General features: G+C 40.9%; 1 protein-coding gene across 2 annotated transcripts; it reads left to right on the forward strand.

The window, feature by feature from the left end:
* The first annotated feature begins 152 nt into the window (after positions 1-152).
* On the forward strand, positions 153-22235 carry PPP1R7 (protein phosphatase 1 regulatory subunit 7). 2 transcript variants are annotated; one of them, XM_054984049.1, is made up of 10 exons: positions 156-442; positions 2842-2964; positions 7996-8051; positions 9313-9378; positions 9910-10040; positions 10531-10693; positions 12002-12118; positions 13038-13142; positions 17120-17206; positions 20253-22235. In XM_054984049.1, the coding sequence occupies exons 1-10, from the start codon at positions 391-393 to the stop codon at positions 20427-20429; spliced, it is 1077 nt and encodes a 358-aa protein (XP_054840024.1). In that variant the 5' UTR covers positions 156-390; the 3' UTR covers positions 20430-22235. The 2 variants fall into 2 exon arrangements, with proteins under 2 accessions (XP_054840025.1, XP_054840024.1); XM_054984050.1 differs by lacking the exon at positions 9313-9378 and having other exon boundaries at positions 153-442.
* Positions 22236-24449: the final 2214 nt, after the last annotated feature.

Consider the following 24449-nt stretch of genomic DNA (forward strand, 5'->3'; position numbering starts at 1 on the left):
CTCTCTTATTGTTCCTAATTATTTTCCTGTTTTTATTCCCCCAGATTCATGAATTGGACTCATTTGGCTTTTTCCTTCTAATTTAGATCCAACAATGCGCCTGTGGCAGTATTACTGTCCAACAATCAATGCTGGTGGCAACTGCACTCCACCCAGTTTCCTTCGTAATTGTATCCAGAGATCCTGGAGGGGCGCCCACCAATGTCCCTAAAGAAGGACTACATTTCCCAAGAGGTCGCGGGATTAAGCGCAGGCGTAACAGTTCCCTTGGGAGTCTCTGCGGCGAAGCTCAGCCTATGATTGGCTGGAGGGACAGTCCTGATCGAGTTGTTCATTGGCTGTTTCAGCTGCTGCGTCCGATGCCGGAAGGAGGAGAAGGAGCAAAGCATTATGGCGACGACTGAGTCGGAGAGCGGGGAGGGAGTGCAGGAGATGATGGAGGGTGAGAGGCCCGATTTGAGCGCGCTCTGGAGGTGTTCGAATTTGGGGTGGGGGTGCACTAAGATTGGCCTGCGGCGCTCGCCATGAGGAAAGTCGGTGCTACGGAGACGTGAGAGGTGTCGTTATAGGGAAGAGGGCGCTGAGGAGGGGGACTCAGCTGTGTTGGCGGGTAGTCTGTGGGGTGCTGCGTCCAGGGGGAGGAAGCGCTGCACGTATTTCGGGAGGCTGGTGCGAGGTGGAAGCTTCCTAAGGAGGGCGAGGCTGCTGGAAGAGGTGGAGAAGCCCCTTTAACTCTGTCAAATAGCTTAACAGAACACTGACTGTATATTGTTCATAAAACCCCTGTTGCTGACTCTCTAAACTATTGTTGAGGGATGTGATAAAGCAGTGACCATGCTTGACAAGCGATGTGTTCTGTAGTCTTTTGCAGAATCCCAGTAAATACAGAAGGGTATGTTGTGTGCTGGTATATGTGTGTACTCTAAGTATCTTGCATATAATTTCTGGTAGCCATGTTGGTCTGCAGCAGAACAGTAGGATTTTAGTCCAGTGACACCTTGGAGACCAACAATATTTTCAAGGTATAAGCTTTCAAGAATAAAGGCTTCCTTCTTCAGATATCTGAAGATAATCCTCTTATCTTGCAGATTTTGCCTTGCTGTTTGCATACTGAATTCCAGCAAAGCTTACACCAGCCTACTCGTTTACTTTGTTTTCCACATCAGGGTACAATTCCAGAAACATTAAGGGTGCTGCTAATGACAATCCCTTTGCAACTTTCCCAGGCATTACTAGTCTTATTTTTCAGATAATATATAATACTTGTTTGTATAGTGGTTTTCCTATGAGTTGAAAGAGCATAATTTGCTTTATATCAGGAACTTTTAGAGCAGTTCTGTATGATAAGACAGTTGTTATTCTTTTATTATTATTGGGAAGTTAAGGCTGAGAGACTGACTTGCTTAAATTCTCCAAAGTAGTTAATGGCTAAGCTAAGCTGAGACTGGAGCCAAGGGTCTCCTAGTTCATGCTCTTAACTACTTGACTACACCTGCTTCTCAGCTGTAAGCTGAGATATGGTAATATAGACTAGAATAGTTTTGTAGCACAACTTGGTCCTTCTGGTGTAGGGTTTTGCAGGGTTTGATTTTGTCTCCCATTCTATTTTACATCTGGATGAAATAATTGGTGAGATCATTCTGAGATCTGGGGCTTTGATGTTGTCAGTACAGAGAGGACAGCTAGTTCTGTTTGATCAGTTCCTTGAGAAGCTGTATAGTCCTGAACCAGTCTATGAAATAATTGATGGACTAAATGAAGGTGAAAAAATTGAAGTTTAATTTAAACAAAACAGTTTAGTTGGTGACATATCTGACCTGGAAGCCAGGCATATTATTGCCTGTTTTGAATTGGGATACCCTTCTTCTCATGACTTGGCTTTGAAGTAAAGGAGGTACTCTTGGACCAGTAGTCCTCTTGGGTATCCAAATGACAGCAGTGGCCAAGAGTGCCTTCTGCTAACTTATTATTTATTTACTTTTTTTATACCCCACATTTCTCCCCAATGGTGACCCAAAATGGCTTACATAATTCTCCTCTCCTCTACTTTATCCTCACAACAGCCCCGTGAGGTTGGTTAGGCTGAGAGTGTGTGACTGGCCCAAGGACCCCCAGCAAGCTTTCATGACAGAGAGGATTCGAACCTGGGTCTCCCACATCCTAGTCAGACACCCTTTCCACTATACTACACTGGTTGTCATCTGATATAGTAGCTGTATCCATTCCTAGGCAGAAGAAATTTTGCCATAGTCATCCCTGCCTTAGAGACTTCCAGAATGAATTACTGTCTTGCACTGCATGTGGAACAGCCTTTAGAAAATGTTTGGAAATAGCAGTTGGTCCAGAATACAGTCCCCAGGTTATTGATGGATCACTCAGATGATACGGCTCCGTCTCTGGGTATAGGCCCTGTTCAGAATGCTGTTTTTTGAACATTGAAGCTGTCAGCTGTCTGCAACGAGAATATCTCAGTACATTCTCTATCATGAACCCTTGATCAGCTTCAGAGGACCTTCACATCCTCCCTGTTCCAATGTGGATGGCAGCATGTGAGTACAAGGAATATGTCCTTGTCTGGAGTGGTGCCAAGATTGTAGAAATAGGTCCAGCTTGCCTCCTTATTGTAGGTGTTCTGGTACAAGCATAAAAATTTCCTTCACAGGACCTTTGATGTGTGAATGCTAATAATCTTTTACTGGAAATCTATTTTATCTGACAGCTGTGCCACATACTTTTTTTTCTTTCCTCATTTTATGTCCATCAGTGCCGCTGTGTGCCACCATCATGTTCTTTGAAAAAATACTTAATTGTTCTGGGATTTCCTCCCCCCCCCCCATTCAGTTGACAGAAGGATTGAATCTGAAGAGTCAGGAGATGATGAAGGGAAGAAGCAAACAGTTTGCATCGTAACAGACCTCAGTCAACAGAGTTTAAGGGATGAGCAGAATGGAGATAATTCAACAGGTAAAATTTTGTTTAGAAATGGGTTTCACATTTTGCATAAGATCAAACTGGTATAAACTTAAACAGGTCAGAGATAGAAGGAACCTCAAGCTTGTGGATTGTTTGTGGAGCTTCTCAGTTATGGTGAGTTTGCTAACTGGGGAGACCCACAAAAGCCTCATATCTCTTATGCTTTAGGAGACAGGCAATCGGATTTTAGAATATGACTCATGCTGCAATGTTAGTAATAGTTGTTAGTTATACTTCTGTATATTGGATTTGTAATTATTAACTACATTGCTTTTAAACTTCTGATAGTATTTTATGGTTATGGTAATGTTAAAGAAACATTTTCTCGTCTTCTACTCACTGTAAAAAAAAAAAATCTGAAGCCAGCAGTCATTTTCAAGTTAGGTTACTGGATACATGATTATCACAGGTACAAACAAGGATTCATGTCCTTCTGGAATCACTGTATTAAAGGAGCTATAAGAGGAGGTAGATAAAGGAGCCTCTAGGGTATGGAGTGGCATCCACTTTGTATGTGGATACAGCCTGCCGCTTTGTGAATGGGAGCATGATGTAATGCATATAAAACGCAGTATTGTATTGACAGATGGTTTAAAAGGCAAGGATGTTGGCTGGGAAGGGGGAATGTGTGTGTGTGTGTGTGTGTGTGTGTGTGAGAGAGAGAGAGAGAGAGAGAGAGAGAGAGAGAGAGAGAGAGAGAAGTGCAAAGACTGAATGACAGAATGAGAGAGAACCATCAGTGAAAGAGGTGGGAGTGCTGATTGGATGAGACGTTATGTGGGGGGGGGGGGTTATATATTGGAAGGAGGCTAAGAAAGAGGGGTAGTTAATTTTAGATCTTTTAGTGGTAATACTGCCGCTAGTCTTCCTTAGTTATCAAAGGAGGATTTAACTGAATGTGCTAAATCTCTTATGCTGAATTCCAGTAGTGCATGTGTGGGTTGAACCAAACAAAAGCATAATCTGAATGATTCCCCTGTGCTACATACCGTGATTAATCAAAAGGATGTTCTTGAAAGTAATAATGTTGCTTGGCAGGTAGCCAGTTGCCAAGGGCATGCAGCAATTCCATCCATGCCAGTTATACCCTCAGGTTCTTTTATGATACATAGATACATGCCGGTGAGCAGGCTGATAATGTTTCTGTACTTATGTCAGGCTGTAGTACTACTTTTGGAAAAGAACATTCCTTTATATCTTCTGACTTAAGCCCAGCAACACTAGTGCTCAGTGTCTTCATAAAATATTGAGTAAGTCAAGATGTAGAACAGCTCTGAATGTGCTTTTTAGGTTAGCTGAGGTGTCAAGAATAGATCATGCATTTCTGCCCTAACAATACCAGCACATGCACTTTCATGGAGAAAGTAGTTTATTTTCCAGGCTGAATAGCTGATACTTCCGCCAGACCTTTACCTCATTGGCTGATTTCATGAGTGAAGCTGCATTCCATCTCTTTCCTAGCTGAATGGTTCTTCAAGGTTCTCTCTTGGGGGCAGAAACTGTTCGTGGAATTAGACTAACACATTCATCTCAGCTATCTTTCAGCCCAAATAATGAAGAAGCCACTTGGCTCGCTTTCTTAAGGCTGTGCTAAAATCCTTTTTTATATGATCTGTAACAATTCAGAGGTGAGAACTTTTCTGTGTCAAATTTAAGTTTGGACTTTTCAAACAAAATCATCCCCTCAGAAATTTTTTTGAAGCAAAATATATCCTAGTTAACTCATTTGCCTGCTTGAAGCAGTCCGTTTTGTCAGGCCCCTTTCCAATAGCATGTCCAATTTCAGGAATAGGAGCATACATTCTCACTTGGGGCATAATGACAGTGTCATAGATGTGAGCCTGGCAGTGGCTTCATGAGCACATTACTCTGCCAAAATGAATGTGGCTGAGAGGAATTGGGACAACTGCTAGTATTGTGATTTTAATGACAAAACAACCTAGTACAAAGATAACATGTTTTGTATTAAGTGGCAAGGTCTCAGTTTTTGTAATCGTTGCCTGAGGGTATGTCATCTGACAGTTGTTGGTTCAGTGCAGCTGTGTGCTACTTCAGCAGTGTGTTTGGACTGAGGATTTGACAACCTGTATTGCATCCTGCATGTGTGCCGTTTTGGCATAGTCGCAATTTGGGCGGCTTTACCTCGCTGCCTGCTTCTGTAGAACTCACTGGAGGAATTTTGCTTTGGGCTGCTATCTTAAGTAACAAAGATGCCTTCTGATTGTGATTATATTTTTTATTTTTTTCTAACAGTTATAATCACAAATGTATGTTAATTTCAAATCAGCAAAATAGGCAGGTGGCCACTTTATAAATGGTCAGCAATAACCAATGAATTTTTCAGTGAGTTTTATCTGTTAGCTTCTGGTCTAAAATTGGAGTGTTGTGCTTATCACTACTAAAGTAAAAGGAACCTTGTCTCTTAACACGTTTAAAAAGTAGATCGCAAAGGCAGTAGGAATTTGTAGTTATGAAAGGGTCTATTTAATTGGATTGACTGAGATGGCTGGACTCACTAAAAGAAGCTATGGCCTTCAGTTTGCAAGACCTGAAAACGGTTGTCAGTGATAGGATGTTAGGATGTTTTGTTGCTTGTTAACGCATAGAGTCAGCATAAGTTGGAAGCAACTTGACCACACATAACACGCACACTTGACCACACACTTAATTGGACCTCTATCCATATATGAATATAAGTGAAAAACAAGTTTATGGTAATGTGTGTGCAGGTTTTGGTTGTAATGGTTGTCTGTGGCAGAGTAGGTAGCTAATAGTACAATCCTAAGCCAAATCACACCCTTATATGTTCATTAGTAGGATGTAACTGCTTAGAACTTTGGTGTAAGATGCCAACATCAGCTTCCGTTCTGGGTGGCTTTGGCCCACTTTTCTGTCCCTTGTCCCCTATGTCCTCCTCTCTGCATTCCTGAAGATCACTTCTTTATCCAGTGCTTCATCCGCACCTCTGCCCTAGGCTCTTCCCTTCAGTTCTATTCATAATCCAGTTGAGCTCAGTCTTAGATGTGACGTAAGCAGAGGGTGAAAATATATATGGTAATGGGACGTAGAGATGCTGGAGTCATTTCATAGTGAACAAAGTTCTTTTTTGCCTCAAAAGATAGTGATTATAACCCTACATTCATTACTCCCAGTAGCCTTGTTTCCCACATTCATTCTTAGGCCTCTTAAGTATGTTAGCCTTTGCCTCTTCCCTGATCTTGTTCATTGCTAGGCATGCAAGTACCTCTGAAATGAGGATGGGGATTTAGTACAGTGGCTGCTGATGTTTAAAAAACACAGATAGTTTCTCTTTCTGAGGACAGGCAGGTCTGATCCCTTTTGCTGTTTCTTAGAAGAAGGGATATCTGGAATTCTCCCTACCCACCCCCGCCCCTCAGTGAAAGGCCATAGGTTGCCCAAGCATTCTGTTGCCTTACCATACATCTAAGTTTTCCAGTGATACCTCTCTTCCCCATGATAGCAAAAGAGTTCAAAAGGAGAGGATTGATTGATTTGATTTATACCCCGCCCTCCCCACAGATGGGCTCAGGGCGGCTAACAACATTCAAAAAATACATTAAAAGTCACAAAAACATAAAATCAATAATAATTTTTTAAAAGTCATTAAAATAGTCCAGGAGCAGGCTATTTAAACAAATATTGGGAGTCCGTATACAGGCATAGCAGATAACTTGACATACTTAGTGATTTATGTCATATTGTGAGAGAGGGTTGTTTTTTTAATGCTTCCCATCAATGGCAACTTAGAGTAACATTAGCAAAAGAGACTGGCCCCTTCCTCGATAATCCTTATGTTATACATTTGTGTGAAAACAATAAGGAGAAGGAAGAGCAACAACGAAGGTGAGCAGGTGCTTTGGCTGCCCTTTGCTTGTGCTTGACGATTAAGGAATGATGCTAAAGGGTTTGCAGAAAAGGATTTGAAAGATGAGAGAAGAGGCAACATGTAGGCATTCTGTAAGGGAGTTTTGGATAACAGTTACAGCAAAGTTGGGCTAAGTGGGGTCATTAAGAAAGCCAAAAATTTGTAAGAAGGGATAATGTGAATTGTTCAGTGGGTTACTGCAAATGCTGCATACTGGAGTAGTTAAGCCCTTCTGTATGTTGCTTAGTAATGTGCGAAGGAGAGCATCCACCTACTTGCCAAATGGAAAGCAAGTATGAATTATTCAGCAAAAATCTCTGAGGCCTACCGCCATTTGCACTATATAGAGAGAGCAAATTGCAGTGAGCTGCAAGGATTTTTATTTCAGAGCAGCTTCTTCCAAAAGCCAAGTGATGCAAAGCCCCTGGTAGAGTTAAGTTCTCATTCAGAAAAAATCAGGAACTTGTTCTTCAGGAGGCTGGACAAACAATTTAGTATGTTGCTGACGAGACAAGCCTTATGATGTTTTTTCTCTTGCAATCAGTGTTGTGCTACCCAGAGGAAGCAGGCAGTTCTTTACTATGAAAGAAAATGGCAGAGATAAATAATCAACCTTTAGATATTTGTACTGTTAACAATTAGTTACTTTGGGTTGGATCTAGACTAAATTAGCAATGTCTACCCATTCTCCCTTCCTGCTGCAGACTGGCCCCCTCCTCTTGTATCACTCCACAGGATCCCCCGTTCCTCAGAAACAGCATTTTATGGGGATCAGGAGGTGGCCGGAGGCTGGGAAGTTCCATTCTGCCGCTAGAAATTTTAGTCTTGTGTCATCCTGCCTCTCTCAGCCATTGACCTGACACCAGTTCTTTTAGTGCACTGTTGCGTACTGCAGTGTGCACATTTGCTAGTTTTCCTGCACCTGTACATCATTATGGCCACCTCCTAAGGGGATGGTTTCTGTTCTGTTAGTTTAAGAAGACTAATGTGAGGTTTGCACAGCTGCAGTAATGTCTGAACAAATTAAATTCTTCTGCCCTTAAGGCATGCATTCTCCTGTGGGGGAGCTTTTTACAGACTGGTTTGCAGTTGATGGGCAGCATGAGCTGATGCTGAGTGTGCTTACTATGTTGCAGCTGAAGCAGAGACACCAGTGGATATGGAGACAATTAACCTGGACCCAGAAGCGGAGGTAATGCAGATTTCATTTATGTTGTACCAGTATATGGGAAGGGTAACACACAACTCTCTTGGTGTTTGACAGTCCTGACAACCTATCATTAGTTTCTTGAAAGTTACAGAATTTCTTACTCAGAGGATTTTTTTTGATTTTACAAATTTGTGTTATGAGGGGGAAATGTTTTGTAAGAAAAACTGGGCCACAACAGTACCCAAACTTAAGTAGAGAGCTTCAAAGGTAAAAAAGACTCCTGGTGATTGGTGCAGGCTTCCTCTGATTTGCTGACTCATTTATCCACTTGCCAATTTAAAGGAGACTCTAAGGAAGCTGTTGGCCAGAGCATCTCAGTCCTAAAAGCTGCTTACGTGGACAGTTTACCTTTACAAGCTTGCAAAGCTATTTGATGCCATTTGAACTCTTTCCCCACCCTCATCCCTTCCAAGATAGAACCAGATATACATTTTCAAATAGGACACTTTCAGATAGGTAGGATTGAGGTAACATACTCTGCCTGAGAACAAAGCTTGCTGTGTACCTAGTTTAATAATGCAGATTGATGCTAAATATACATGAGCTTTACATTTATTAGTGAAAAGATTTCTTTGGGCTAAGTCATCAAAGGCCATGGGAGTCTCTTGATCAGGCTGAGTCAGCTTCACTTATATCCACTTTTGCAGGCTCGTCTACATGAGATTAGTTCAAGTATTTTCCCCTCTGCGTGTTGTTAGCCTTTGTGCAATAGTACTGTAAATCCTAAGTTCAAAGGCAGAACTTCAGTACCCACATAAAGCTGGGGGAGGGGAGTATGCTGTTCCTTCCCCCTTTTATTTATGGATTAGATTGTGTGTTCCTGCATGATGAGCGGAGGAGGGAGAAGCCCTTGTTCAGCCTGTGCAGAAAGAACTTGGACTGGATCTAGAGTCCTAGAAGACAGGTGACATCCCCACACAGATACACTTCTTTGGGTCCTGCAGAGCAAGTGAGCTAAGAATCCTGATAATTTGGAAATGCCTTTGACTTCTAGGGTTAAATGCCAACTATTCCTTGCACTAAATTCAACTATAAAATGTGGGAGTTTTAGCAAAATATGATTTACATGCTGTAAATTAGCAAAATATAGGACCCATATCTTGTTCTTCTACTACAGACCAACACAGTCACACAGCTGAAACTATGCTGTAAATTGCAATCTGTCTTCAAGGCTGATGTAGAAGTCATACTGAAATAAATCTTTATGGGAGCCTTAAGGTAGTTTATGACTGTTGTTTTGCAGGATGTTGATCTGAATCACTTCCGAATTGGGAAGATTGAGGGTTTTGAGGTGCTCAAGAAAGTGAAGGTGAGGCTATTCAGAAAATGTCAGCCTTGTCATTTCATCTTCTCCAGGCAAGCGGGATAGCACCGCCACCACTGCATGAGAGAGGGAGAGTGCACACAGCAGCTTTAGCAGTTTGCTGTATGTCCTTAGCTAGGGACATATATGCAGCATAGTACTATTGCTACTGCATGCAGGGCAAAGAGGGCACAATGTGGGGGAGGGCAGGAGTAGAGTTCTACTATGTCTTCCCAGTTGGGAAATAGAGTATGCTATGGCTGAAATCTCTCTTCGGGCCCTGAAAATTCCTTGCCTGGGTATCCACAGTTGGGCACTCTAGTGGCTTCTGGTGCTCTCTTCGGGCAGGGGAGAGACCCACAAAATAATAACAGATTAGGAGGGGAAGCAGAAGTAATGCATGTCACTGCTGCAGGGATAGCAGGTACCTCACACAATATTTCTTTTAAAAGCTATTTAATATGCCATGGTGAGTTCCTGCTAAGCCATGTAAATCATCATTTTATCCTCTTTGTTTCTCTTTTCTCCACGTGTTAGACTCTCTGTCTCCGTCAGAATTTGATTAAGTGCATTGAGAACCTGGAACAGCTGCAAAGCCTCCGAGAGCTGGATCTCTATGACAATCAGATTCGGAAGATTGAGAACTTGGAAGCCCTAACAGGTCTTGAGTGAGTACTTGGACAGAAGTGAAGAAGCTATTTGAACTGTCAAAGAGAATTCCTCTAGCATTCTTTTCACCATGGTTGCCACAGATAACACTTTCATCTCTTTCAGAATGACAAGCTTTACTATACCATGGTTTATTTAGTGGGTCATGAATCTGTTGTATTACAGCTTTATGTAAGACAATACTGTATGCAAGAGAGTGTGACAGCATTCCTGGTATCCAGTGGGCCATCAGAGGATTTTAAGTAAACTTCCCATTGCAAACTAATTTTGTATATTGTGGTGGTGTATTTAGGGGGTAGACTTGGATTGGGGATATCCATATTCACATACCCCTTGAGCTGCAAAACTCACTGAGTGATCTTGAACCTGTCACTCTCTCAGCCTAGCTTATCTAATGTAGTGAGGATAAAATGTGTTCCCTCAAGGGAGTGTTGTTTAGAAATGTGGTGTTGTCTAAGGCTCTGAGGTATTTTCTTTGCTTCCTGTTAGGATCCTGGATATTTCATTTAATATTTTACGGCATATTGAAGGGCTAGATCAGCTTACTCAGTTAAAGAAGCTCTTCCTGGTCAACAATAAAATCAGCAAAATTGAAAACCTAAGCAACCTACAGCAGTTACAGATGTTGGAACTGGGATCTAATCGGATCAGAGTAGGTATTTGCTTCTCCCTAATAGCTGGTAAGGATCCTTCTTAGATGCAGTTCATACACTGTTCATATCAAACAGAAAGGGGAGGAATACTAACCTTCAGTTACAGATCTGCTTCTGTGAGAAAAATGGTGACTCAGAGGCAGCCAAAGAAATCCCAAGAGAAATGTTATACAAATAGTTTTCAAATTCTGTTCACTGCTACCTTCTTCCTTTTTGCTAAGATAAATGCCTCTTTCTAAGTAGCTCAAGAAAACACTTTAAAAGGGAAGAAGAAAATGCATAACATTGTTGATTTGGCTGTCATTCTATCAAGGACAATTTGATAGCTCATGAAATTAGATGCAACTCGATGAGAGATCTAAAATGGAAAATTTATTTACAAAATAACTATAAAAAAATTCAAAGCAGAGATGTACTCAATTCAGATTAAGTGTTGCTGTTGGATAGGCGGCATGCATGCCTTTTGGAGAATTGCTCTTATGGCATAACTAATTTTTTCTCTCTGATCAAAATGTTGACCATGTCTCCACCCTCAGAACCATGCAATCAGCTGTTCTACCAAGTGATATTATCTCACTGTTCCATGTGGATTCCCGGTATGATAATTATTAATGGGTTCAGCATACCACTTACTCTGAATGAACTGATCTAATGGGTCTTTTTAGAGAATTTTGTTACATTTTATTACTCACTGGAAAGTCATAATTACCAAAGATTTGGACTGAAATTTGAAAATTGCTTTTCTTGAGCACTTCTATGGCTTAACTGCAAGGGTATTCTTACTGATTGTAGGGCCACGGGCAGAACTTGTGGATGGGGCCCAGAATCACTCAGACACTGCAGAGTGGGAAGATGATCAGCTGTGGGAGGGTGTGACTGCTTTACAGTTTATTGCCCTCCATCCCTGCCTGAGTCTCAGGCAGCATGGGAGATCAACAGTGATCTGCAGTGGTAGGGTCTTCAGGATAGCAGCTGAGACAGCTGGCTGCAGCACAGTCAGGGTCTCAGCATGTGAGGACCCAGGGGGCCCTCTACATGGGGGCTGGGGCAGGGAGGCCTATGGCTAAGATCACTGCTGCTTAACTGTGTGCATTCAACTTGCTTGGTCAATACAGAATAGGGACTGTCAGAACACTGTAATGAGTGCCTTGATCCCACCTTGGCATCACCGTACCTGCATGGGTGAGACAGAGTGGGTTTCTTAGCAGTGCTTCAGTGTTCCTTACTTAAGGTGTTACTGCAAGTTGATGACATATTTGTTTACTTATCAAAAATAGCAACATTTCACACTATGATAATTTTTTCAGGCAATTCAGAATATTGATACTTTGACTAACCTGGACAGCCTCTTTCTGGGAAAGAACAAAATCACCAAACTCCAGAACCTGGATGCATTAACAAACTTGACAGTGCTTAGCATACAGGTACCACCTGGGCTTCCCATTCTGTTTTTTCATAGCGATGTCATTTAGCACATCTGAATTTTCCTATTGTAAAAGCTTTGCAGAACTCGCTTTTTAATATTTTGAATATAGAACTGCAAATATTTTGCTGTTTGAAGTATTCTATTTTTTAGACTGAGAATGTAGGCAGGAAACCATTGTTCAGATTAATATTGTGTAGCCTTCTCTCCCCATAATGGGCAGTAGTTATTTAGTGTGCATTTTGCTTCCTTTTACAACAAAAGAGGAGTTGTCTCAACAGCTTCCTAAATGAGTGGGTGTCAACTTCCTACCCTGCACTAGAAAATAGCGAGTGAAATAGGATTAGGCCATTCCTCTCTATAAAGAGCAAAGATAAAACAGCACATCTTGATTTAATTGAATATTAAAATGGGAAGGAGAACTACAATGTCCTCTTTTGCTCATTCATAGTGTAGACCTCCATGAAACTAGTCAGGAAAGACCTGTTGCAGGTTAACTTGGCGTTGCTTCTCATGCTGCTTTTGAAAGATATAGATACAGTGCCTGGCTTGATGTACTCAGGAGCTAATGAGATATTGTGGAAATGTGGGATAATTTTCAGTGATTGCTGTGCATCTATTTTGTGGCTTGTTTGAGTATGATCCAATGAACTACAGCTATTCAGGGATGTGATTCCAATTATCATAGATCATGTGAGAGCATCCTGTACAAAAATCATCTGCACATTAAATGTTTTCAAATATGTCCATCCGTAAAGGTCTCTCCAGGAGGCATACAATAACTGCAGAAGACAATGTCAGATGTAGCCCAAATGCCCTAGGCTTGGAATTTTTTGCTGGATAGTCTGAGTAGAGACCTGTACATTTCTTAACAATGATTGTTGGTTCTAACACTTAACAAAGTTTTATGACCACTCTAGAGCAATCGGTTGACCAAGATTGAAGGCTTGCAGAACCTGGTGAACCTGCGAGAGCTGTACCTCAGTCATAACGGCATAGAAGTCATAGAGGGACTGGAAAACAATGTGAGCTGCTATTTGTCTTTATTTAAAGAAGCATCGGTGCTAGCTCGTGATAATTATCTACATTGTAAATAGAAATGGACAGTGAACTACATGCTAGAGATTATTTGGAATTTCAAATAAAGCAGGATATGAACCCACTGATTTTTCCATGGATACCAAATTTCTTGAGTTCCTTATAAATGTGTAGTTTAAAATTGGCATACATTATTGGGGCTGGGGAAGAATGAGAAGTTCAGAAGCCATTTGTACGTTATCTGCTGGAAATGTAGGACTGTCAGGTTGTATTTTGTAGAGGAAGTCATCAAAAATCTGCATGATGCTAACTGCACGGTCTAAAATTGCAACATTGTATTGGGTAAAAACGTGCAAAACAAAATGCAAGTCTGGTTTTAGAAGAGGTTGAAAAGCTAATGGGTTATAAAAACTTTTTTTCAGTGATGGCACCTCACCTTTGGAATACACTCCCTCTTTAGGCTCACCTACGCTTGCTTTACTGTCCTTCATGTGCCAGACCAGGGTGGATAAAAATCAATGATTTTTTTTAAAAAAATCAAAAAAATCAGATTTTTTTTTATTTAAATCGGATTTTTTTAAATAAAATGCTTTTTGAGGAAAATATATTACCATCCAAAGGTTATTCCATCATGAAATAAAGATTAGTTTTTAATTATGTAAAATAAGGCTGTATATGTTTAATTTTTTTGGTAAATAAATTCCATTAATCCATTCACAATGTCATGCTCTTCCAGAGGTTTTTGTAAGATTATTGGGCAGTTTCTCTGCCTACAAGGTATCACAGATGCTTGGTTTTGCAGTTCTCAAAACTGAATTGGTGTCAGCTCAGCAGAGATCACATGCCTCTTCTTCACAGCAAAAATGTTATAACATGAACAGAGTTGAGAAAAAGACCTTAATCCTATTGTTCTACAAACCTATGAAGACAGAATCAACCCCTCCAGTGCTAAGTTTCAAGAAGTTCAGTGAATAGAAACAATATTTTTCTGATTGTTTGGAGTGGAATAGATCTGCACAAGAAGAAACTTAAGTGTGAGGAGGGAGGGGCAAGCAGTACAAAATGAAAGTGAAACTTTTTGAGCACAATACTGCACAAGTCTTTGGATCTTTTGTGTGTATGACCTGAGGTTTATCACATTCTTTCCTTGGAGGAAAAAACCTATAATGGCAGCAGGCCGTAAAAGAGACCCAGTTTGGGAATACTTTAATGAAGTTCCTTTACCTATCGGTAAGGCAGGCATGCGTGCAAAATGCAAACACTGCAACAAAGAAATGCAAGGCCTGGTGGCCCGAATGAGTCTTTATGTAGAAAACTATGATTTAAATCAAGCCTTACTGACTAGTGATTTAAATCGTGATTTAAATCAGTTTGATTTAAATCAAATCCACCCTGTGCCAGACCAAAATATTTTTTTCTGTACAGGCCTGGTTGAGTTCCATCTTTTAAAAAGCCATTTTCATGATCTATTTGTAGCATGAGGACTCTATTATGGATATAATTTTAGCTGCTGGATGTTTTATTTATTTAAAACATTTATTTAAACAATTTATTTAAAACATGTTATGCTGCATTATTCCCAAAAGTCTTTTATTTATTTATTTTATTCAACTTATACCCCGCCCTCCCCACGGATGGGCTCAGGGTGGCTAACAACATTAAAAAAAACATAAAAACATTTACGTGGGCTCAGGGCTGCTAACAACATTAAAACAAAAACATAAAATCAATAATTTTTTTAAAATCATTAAAATAGTCCAGGAGCAGGGTATTTAAACAAATATTGGGAGTCCGTATACGGGCATAGCAGATGGCCAAGGGCAGCCCCAGAAGAAGTGGTGGTCTTAGATGGAAGAAGGATACCCGCTGGCATTCAGCCGAAGGCCCAGCGGAACATCTCCATTTTATGAAATAAAAAGCCAACTTTAGACACACATACATGTATAACAATTAAAAACATAAGAAAAGAGGGAATGCCAAACAAAATAAAAAGGTTTTCACTTGCTGGCAGAAGATACCAACGGGCAATAACAATACTATTTTTACATCACTGTCCTGTTTATATAGTGGTGATTCTTACGCTTATTTTTTATTGACTTCTTGTTTACTTCATCTGTCATCTTGACCAGGGTGCCTTTCACACTTGGACTTTAAAGTGTTTCAGTACCTGCTCTGCATCCCATGTTTGCAGGAGTTTCATACTTGAAAGGTAGTCATGGGATGCAGTACCGCTCTTTGTCCGCGGCATCCCTGATTTTTCTCCCTGCAGACCTACCATGATGTTATTTTTGAAGCTGCTGCCCAGTCATGGCTGGCTGGGTTTATATCAGCGTGAACACTTTTGTCCCCTCTTTGCTTCTCTTTGGCCCCCCCTCTCCTTTTCCTCGGAAGCTGATTGGTCTGTGTGGAACTAACCACTCCCACCCTCCTCAGCTCTCCGAACTCCTTGTCCACCATTTTATCAGTAAAGCAAGGTAAGGGACATAAGGCTGCTCCCCCCTTGGCTTCCTTTCTCACGGGTTGGAATGCACTCTCTTATTTTTTCTTTTTTTCAAAGCCAGGAACCATTCTTAACCTTGCTGCTTATTCTCTGCTGGCTTTAAAAGTCAGGAAAGAGTTAAATGGCTGCTTTTTACCTTCCTCCCTCTAGGGTATGTGCACACACTCTCTCTTTTTTTAAAACTAGGAATGGTTTGTAAGGTTGCTGTGTAGAAATGTTACTGCTGATTCCTTCCTGGCTTTAAAAGCCAGGAAAGGGTTAAATGGCTTCTTTTTCCTTTCCTCCCTCATTGGTATGAGCTCACTCTTTTATTTTTTCCCCCAAAGCTAGGAAAGTGTTGTGTTGCTGTGTTGTAATGTTACTGCTCTTTCCTCCTGGCTTAAAAAGCCAGGAAATGGTTAAATGGCTGCTTTTCCCTCCCTCCCCCTCCCGCTAAAAAAAAAGCCTTTTTGTACAGTCATTTGCAAAACAAAGCAGCAGGGAAGCTGTAGGGAGGGAATGAACCAGCAGCATTTTAACCCTTTCCTGGCTTGGCTCTAAAAAATAATAAATGAGAATGGAGGAAAAGTACATGTTTTCCCCCAGAACTCCGCCACCAATTGCCTCTCCGGTGGGCATGGTACAGCCCAATCAGCAAATACAGGTGGAGGATGAGTTCCAACATTGCAACGTTACTACACATGCTCAAAGTTTTGTTTTTTTTATAAAAAAGAGTGACGTGAATTGCAAAGCCCTGAAAGCTGGAAACTGCACCGAGGCTTCAAAGCCAGTCTAAAATGAAAAATAGGAGGCCAGATTGAAACTGCTTCAGACAGTGTGGAACGTGGGAGTGCCATGCCAAAGCCATTGCGATGGGGGCAGATGCTCATAAATGGTGGTTTAAACCATAAGTGTGAAAGGGGCCCAGGTCTCTGGAAAGACAGCATATACATTTTCTAAATAAATAATCAAATAGTCCAGGTTCTTTAGTGTTCTCTCCTACAGAGTGTAAGGTTTTTAACCACAGATAAGTAGATGATAAATTATTGTGGAAGACATAACGTGTTTGTATTCTGGAAGATGAGTTCTACTTGTTTGGGCAGTGGTGATAGTAGTACCACACCTCTCTAGAGAGTAGGTATGTAGCTTCTAACCTTAGTAATCATTCCTAGTGGGTTGCAGGTTTACTTAGCTGCCAACCAGTTTAAAATAATTTTTATTTATTTATATATTTTATTTATAATATGCCTTTCTCTCTGAGACTCAAGGTGGATTACACAATGTAATTCAATACAATCACCTTTTCTATATCCTGGTGCCATGAACCAGTAGTTTATGTACTGTGGCAGGAATCTGTGCAATATGTATGGTTGCTGGACTTTAGATATTTTGCTATGTGGAATATGCTTTACAATCCAAGGGCACAAAATAGGGAAAAAACAAAAATCAAAACCCAAGCTAAAGTTTTCTGTATGCTTGTTTTAGAATAAGCTTACAATGCTGGACATTGCAGCCAACAGGATCAAGAAGATTGAAAATATCACCCATCTAACGGAACTCCAGGAATTTTGGGTAAGTCTGAAATGGAGAGAAGGAGAGAGAAATCATAGCCTTCACCTGTGAATGAGCAGAGAGCACCTTTAGAAAATTATTCCTTGAACTAATCCATGTATGTATGTTCCCAGACCTCCTCTGAAATTCTGTAATAGTAGAATTTTAAATTCAAGCTTTCATTCCTGATGGTCAGAAATCCAGAAAATATATTCCTCCCACATGACCTAAAACAAGACCTCAAGAAAATTATAGAGGATCCATCTAAACCTAGCAGTTTTCTGTGCAACGGACTTCCATTCATAAATTACTCCAGAGAAGACACAGAATGTAACAGAGCAGCCAGTCAAGTACAAATCAACCTTTAGAACCCACAGGGACTTACAGGGGGTATCTCATTTTCCCCTTCCCTGCCATGTCTTTTTTCCTTGCCCTGCCCCCGGCAGCCTCTCCCCTTTAGCCCAGTTGCATGCTGAGGAACCTGCCAGAACTTGCAGGGGGTACCTGCACTTTTCACTCTATCCTCTTCCCTACACTATTTCCTATTTCCATTTTCTTGGCAGCCTTCATATGCTCACCTTTCCCATTCCCTATGTCTTTCTCTCATTCAGACCCACTAAACAGCTTACTTTTTATCTGCCTCCATCTTCATTTGTTTTTATTAAATTACTGACTTTCTCCACAATGGGGACCCAAAGCAGCTTTCATCATCATTGCCTCCAATTATCCTCACAACAACCCCGAGAGGTAGGTTAGGCTGAGAATGTGTGACCGGATCAAAGTCACCAATGAGCTTCCACAACAGAGTGGTGATTCAACCCTGGGTCTCCCAGACTACTCTGAAAGTCTAACCACTATACTACACTGGCTTTTGTGGTGTGGTGTGGCTGCTGCTAAACAGTAGCAAGCAGCCAGGCCTGAGTGAGTCATGAAAGTCATGTAGTTTCCCATTGGCCAGTGGTTGCTTCTGGGACTGGCCCCAAGGAGTCCTCCCTCAAAGGCCCAAACATCCCTGGAAAGGACCTTCCCCCCCTCCCCCTGTCTTTTGCTGACAGAAACCAAGCCTGGAATATGGCTGACCTGTAATAGTTGCCTAGCAACAGCCGCTGAGGGCATCTGGTTAAAGCTACAAACACTCCTTTTATCATTTGGGGTTTTTTTTAAAAAAAACATGTTTTGTTTTGTTTTTTAGATTTCTAATTTTTCTGCAAACCTGGGGCATTTTTCAGATGTGTAGGAAGATCCGTCTTGTCCGCTCATGGCTTTGTTTTCCAGATTTAAGTATCCACAGATCAGGATAACTTGGCTATTAGTGTATAAGATAGCAGTAAATTACAAAAAAAAATGCAAATTTTAAGTGGTTTCTTTTTTAACTCCTTCTCTGATTTAGATATAAGTGTGCAGTTAAGAAGCCCTGAGCATCAGTTTTCCTATATGAAAACATTTAACTCTTAGCAAGAGGTACACCACAGATAACAGCTTAAGTTTGTTACCGGGTATAGTACACAAGTAATACAATTACAGAATCTCTGCTTCCGTTCTGAGCCTTTATATAAAAAACATTTAGCAATCGTAATAGCAACTCAATCAACAGAAAATCACACCATCCATTATAAGTACTTAGATTATTCAAGGAGAACAGTTAGATGAGTCCAAGAAAATATCTTACCCAAAGATACAAAGGTCACAGACAAGGAGCCCCTTCTAAGAGGAAGCTCCTGATCAATTCACTTTGTCATATCTATAGGATTTCAGAACCATAAAATAGCTATCTGTCCCATTTCAAAGGGACTCACATTCTGGATTAATTTATATTATAACTTCAAACACCAGACAAGGTTATTCATATTTGAATCATTTTCTTAAAATATATAAAAATAGTTCATTCTTTCTACCTCTTAACCAAGGCAATGTAAAATTAGTGGTTACAAATTTCTCATACATATAAATACCTTCTGGCCTGCAACGAACACATCTATCTTTGAATAATATCGCCGGCTTCTATGAAGTTAGACATTCTTGCCATTCTCACAAACTCTCTGCCCCTGAGCCTTAATGCATTGTATAGAGTGACATGAGTTAGACGGCTCTTCTAATCTACACGAGGCCATACAACTGTGTTACTCCTTTGTTTCATGCTCCGCTCCAAGGTTCTTCTATTCTAGGCCTCTGGCTTGTTATGGGGCTGGGCTAGCCCTGTTTCTGTGTACAGAGGAATCTTCTGTGATTTTCTTGGTCATATCCAGCAACTAATTCTCCTGTAGTTTTAGCTATATCCATGACATTATCTCCTCAATGATTGTTACTTACATTTTCAACACGAATGTATTTTCTGTTTTGTTGCTCCCAATATTATGAGATCCTGGCAAATTCAAGGGATTGTATCCAGAAATGTCCCCATGGAATGTGCATGGCATTTCCCATTTTTGTCCACGTTCCTGCAGTCCCCCCTGACTCCTGGAAAGATCATTCTTGGGGTTGCAGAACCTGTGTGGAGGAAAAGCTGTGCTGTTCAGGAGACTGTGGGGCTCTGCTGGCGGGAGGGAGAAGATGGGCCAGTTTCGTCTCCTTCCTCCTCATTTCAGTGCCCAGCTTGCACAGTAGTTCCTCTACGTGGGTCCCATGACTCCAGAAATGATCTTTCCAAGGCTTGGAAAAGGCTTCAGGAATGGAAAGGGACATAGGGCAATTCTGTGCACCTACCAATGATGCATTGTTGGATATGTGTCTTTTTAGGAGTGCTTCATTTCCACTGGCTCCTACCTAGCATGAGAAGATGATCTTTGAAGTGGTTATGCTCTAGTTTCTGAATCAAATTTTGTACAGTCAACCTCATTTTCAAAGCTGAAGGACTAGGGCACAGAGTTCATTTCACAAGCCGACTTGCCCTTGAATTCATGAAAATACTGGGGAAAAGAACAGTGGGTTCACCCTCTTTCAGTTTGTGCTGCAATGAGATGAATTGTAGGCCACGTTGTGGATTTAGAGTCGAGGCAGGCAGATTGAGAAAATGGATGTTGTGTCTAAAAAAACTGCTGTGATTTTGTCTTTTGTGTATGTTCCCCAGATGAATGACAACCTCATTGAGAGCTGGAGCGACTTGGATGAATTGAAAGGAGCAAAGAATTTGGAAACAGTCTACCTAGAGCGAAACCCCTTGCAGAAAGATCCACAGTACCGACGCAAAATTATGCTGGCCCTTCCATCTGTCCGGCAGATTGATGCTACTTTTGTCCGGTTCTGAATCTCCTCCAGCTCCTTTTTTCTTTACCACCTTCTTTCTCAAAGTGTCACAGCTGAGACTTTTATCCACACTGCACCCTCTGTCTTCAGTCCGTTGACACTTGAAGAGCAAACGGCCAACAAAGAGCACTGAAATCAGACCTTGCATATAATGCACACTATTGTTTTTGAATATTATTATTAATATTATTATTATTATTATTAAACCTTAACGTGTGAGATTTCATTGTTGTGACAGTGTCTGTTCCTGGTGGGCAGTCCAGCAGCAAGTTCATCTTCTAATGAGCAGCATCTTCTGTCTGTAAAACAATAGGTATCTCTTAAAAATTACAAATTCACTGATCCCCTAAGCCGCTTCCTACTCACTGACAGTAACAATAGATCTGTACAGAATAGCAGTACAGAATAGCAGCAGAGCTTTTCTGAGCACTGAAATAAAGTATCAAACATGGTGGAGGTAGTAAATACCTTTATCAGAGAGCAAAATAAGCCTTTATTCTGTCCCCTTTCCTAAGCAAAGCACAGGTAAGGCGTCGGTCACTGTCAAATTATGATAAAGTTATTTGTAAACTAGAGTGAATTGCTTAGTTTATCACCTTTTGCCAGTCTCCTCTTAGATGTTCAAGAGGTTGCATCTGTCAATATTTGCACTAGAAAGGATAGTTACTCATATCCTTGTTCTTCTCTTTGTACAGTCACACCTTTATTCCTTGTGCCTCCATTTACCATTCCAGCCATCTGATCTGCAAAGCTGAATTCCTGTGGGAAGCTATCAAGCAGCTTGAAGTTGCCATATAAATGTCCTGTGCACCTCAAGTAAATTTGGGATGGTAGTATGTAAGCCATAAATAATAAGTGAAAACTCATCCTTTATGCTCCTCTGAGCCAGATAGGCAGGAAAGATGCATATTACAAGATCTATTGTAGATGTGAATTTGAGGCTTTTCCAGGGAAGCAGTCGGGCTTGCCTCTTAAATGTGTGAGGCGATGGAGGTAAATTGTCCCTTTTTTTTTTTTTTTGCAAATATCCCAGAAGGTGGCAAATAGTTTTTTTTTTAATCATTTTACAACAGCCCAAGAAAGACCCATCCTCTTATTTACTGGCAATCTACAGTGAAATTCATGAATGAACAGGAATTTGAACCCAGGTCTCTTTAGTCCAAATCCTAACATGCTGTAGCCACTGCACCACACAAGTTCCTGGTGACAGCAGAGAATGCCAGTATTTTGTTCAACAAAAACACAGTCGAGTGTTCATTTTTGGTGCTGTAGATTGTACTATAATGATTGAGAGTAAGGAGACTATTTTTTATATCATGGCATCTAATGAATTTCAATATTTATCGATTGTCTAATTGAATGTAAGAAGTCAGACTGGATCAACTCCAACTCTTTGCCAGAGACGAGAGCATGGTGCTTCTCTTTTGCACTCTTCCCTCAGGTTTCAGGCACTAATTGAAGAAAGGCTGATAAAATTGTCAGTATTTAGATAAAAGGGTGGTATGCTGATGTCCACTTTTAGATCCGAAAAACTGAAATAATAGGTGGATCAATTCACAATCCAGTAAGGAAAAGTCAAGAAGAAATGGAGTTTATGTACAAAAATGTAGACTTGGGTTAAATATTAGGGAAAGTATCCCAACTAGAAATGCTGTACAGCTATAGTCTTATCTGAGCCTAAATGTTACCAGTCTTAGTTCTTGAAAAGCTTGGAGGAATGCATGTCCTATTAAATCAGTCTCTCCCACGTTCCTATACTTCCTTCTGTGTTTTTTCTCTGGGAAGTAAATAAAGCAGGTGTTTTTGACTTCTGTGCAGTTCTGTGGTGCTTCTCTAATTATAAGCCATTGCTGATGCCTTTCACTTCCAAAAAGCTTGCCCATGAGTCACCTCTGTATTCACCATGATTAATCTCCCTAAAGCCAGTCTTGACCAACAGTCTTCTATTATGATATCATACATGAGATCATTAGAACTCTCAAGCCAGCAGCAGAAGGTGGAGTAGATGGCTGTCTATGTAACTAAGGTGTTGTTTGTAACTTGGAAGAAACTGGTTTTTGAAATGTATAGTCTTGCGGTAGGTTTTCTGGCTAGCCTTGCTAAAGTCATTTGTGATTTTTGGGTCCAAATTTCCTGTCTTTAGAATTGAGAGTACAATTGATCTTTCTCAAGTGGGCATATTGAGAGCAATACATAAGTGTTTAGAAATTACTCTGAAGTTACAGTAAGAAGGGCTGTGTGTACATCACTGATTAGATTTCCAGAGTCTTATGCCTCTCTCCTAGGAGCTCGTTTATGTGGAAGTAAGGCCAATTGATGCCCACTGAACTTCTAAATGCTTATAGGATTACAGCCCTGAGCACTTCTCTAATAAAAGATATTTGTGGTATATAAATAGGGGCCTTTCTTGTGTTAGTGGAAATTGGATAGGTTATCTCCAATTCTGATCACAGTTTTTGCAGAGTGTGGTCATTGTCACAGAATTCTTTGAGACGGGGAAGGAACCCTGTTGCTCTTCAGATGGCAGGTTATCAATCACTTTTACCTGAAGCACACTATCAGCTCCAACGCTTTCCTTTCCACGCTGCCCATCTGGTAATGGCCAATCCTCAACATTCCCTACAATGTAACAACCTCAGCCAAATGCTTTCCTCACTGTTCTGGTGGCGGATTTTAGAAGCCTTGGATTTATGAAATGGTGTTCTGTTAAGTAGTCCCTCCAGAGGATAATAAATCTCTCCTGACTTGTGGATCTTGACCAACACTTCATGAATGTTGCCTGGCGATGAAGTGGTTGATTTTTGTGTTAACTGTGAGATGATGCTAAGAGTCAGATTGCCTGTTTCAAAAACAGATGTTTCTTATTAAACTATTAAGGCTACAATCTTGTACCTGCTTATGTGAGGATAATATAATAATAATAACAATAATTACAACATTCGATTTATATACCACCCTTCAGGACAACTTAATGCTCACTCAGAGCGGTTTACAAAGTATGTCATTATTATCCCCACAACACTAATCACCCTGTGAGGTGGGTTGGGCTGAGATAGCTCAGAGAGAGTTGTCGGTGACCCAGGGTAGGTGGGGCTTCAAGTGGAGGACTGGGGAATCAAACCCGCTTCTCCTAATTAGAGTCCTACACTCTTAACCACTACAGAAAACTGGAAGTCATGGACTAGACCTCATGCATAGAACCAGCCTGAGATTACATGCCTGGCATCGTTTCCTAACCAAAAGGACTTAGAAGAACATTTTCATACTGTTTGCTTCAAGGTATTCCAACTCCCTGGCATGATCCACCAATAAAGGTCACCTGCTGTCTGACATTACTCAAGTTTGAGCTTTATTCCACGCTACCTTGCATCTCTGGGGTGTGTTATTTTCAGGGCGAGAGTAGCGGACTGACGCCTATCATTTCCCACAGTTATGGCATAATTGGAATTTTGTTGCTGTCTTCTGTAAAAGTGACTGTGTTACGTTTGCATTTTGTTCCTCGTGTTCTTTCATGTCTAATGTTTTAAAACTTGGAAGGTGTCATGCACCTCAAAGTAGCATATCACCTTGTCAAACAAATTTGAGGAGCTTCCAGATATCTCAATTGTTTTGTTTTTAACCAAAGCCAATCTAAAAACCTGAAGAAGCATTTTCTCCCATACTATGTAGTCTAATTAAGATCTTCCTCTCAAACCAGTGTGTTGTCATGGTTAGAGTGTCATACTAGGATCTGGGAAACCCAGGTTCAAAACCCCACTGTGTCATGGAAGCTCGCTGGATGACCTTGTCTAGTCACACCCTTTCAGGCTAAGCTATCTCACAGGGTTGTTGTGAGCATATAATGGAGGAGAAGAATAAAAGTTTCCTTGGTACCCCACTGGGGAGAAAGGTAGAATAAGTCCTGCTGTCTGTGCCCCTGCATTCATAGCCGTGTGACTAGAAACGGAATTTTTGATGGTGGTACCTCACCTTTAAAATTACCTCCCCCTTGAAGTTCATCTGCCATCTACCATACTGTCTG

This window comes from Eublepharis macularius, chromosome 6 (assembly GCF_028583425.1).
Source record: "Eublepharis macularius isolate TG4126 chromosome 6, MPM_Emac_v1.0, whole genome shotgun sequence".
Classification (NCBI taxonomy): domain Eukaryota; kingdom Metazoa; phylum Chordata; class Lepidosauria; order Squamata; family Eublepharidae; genus Eublepharis; species Eublepharis macularius.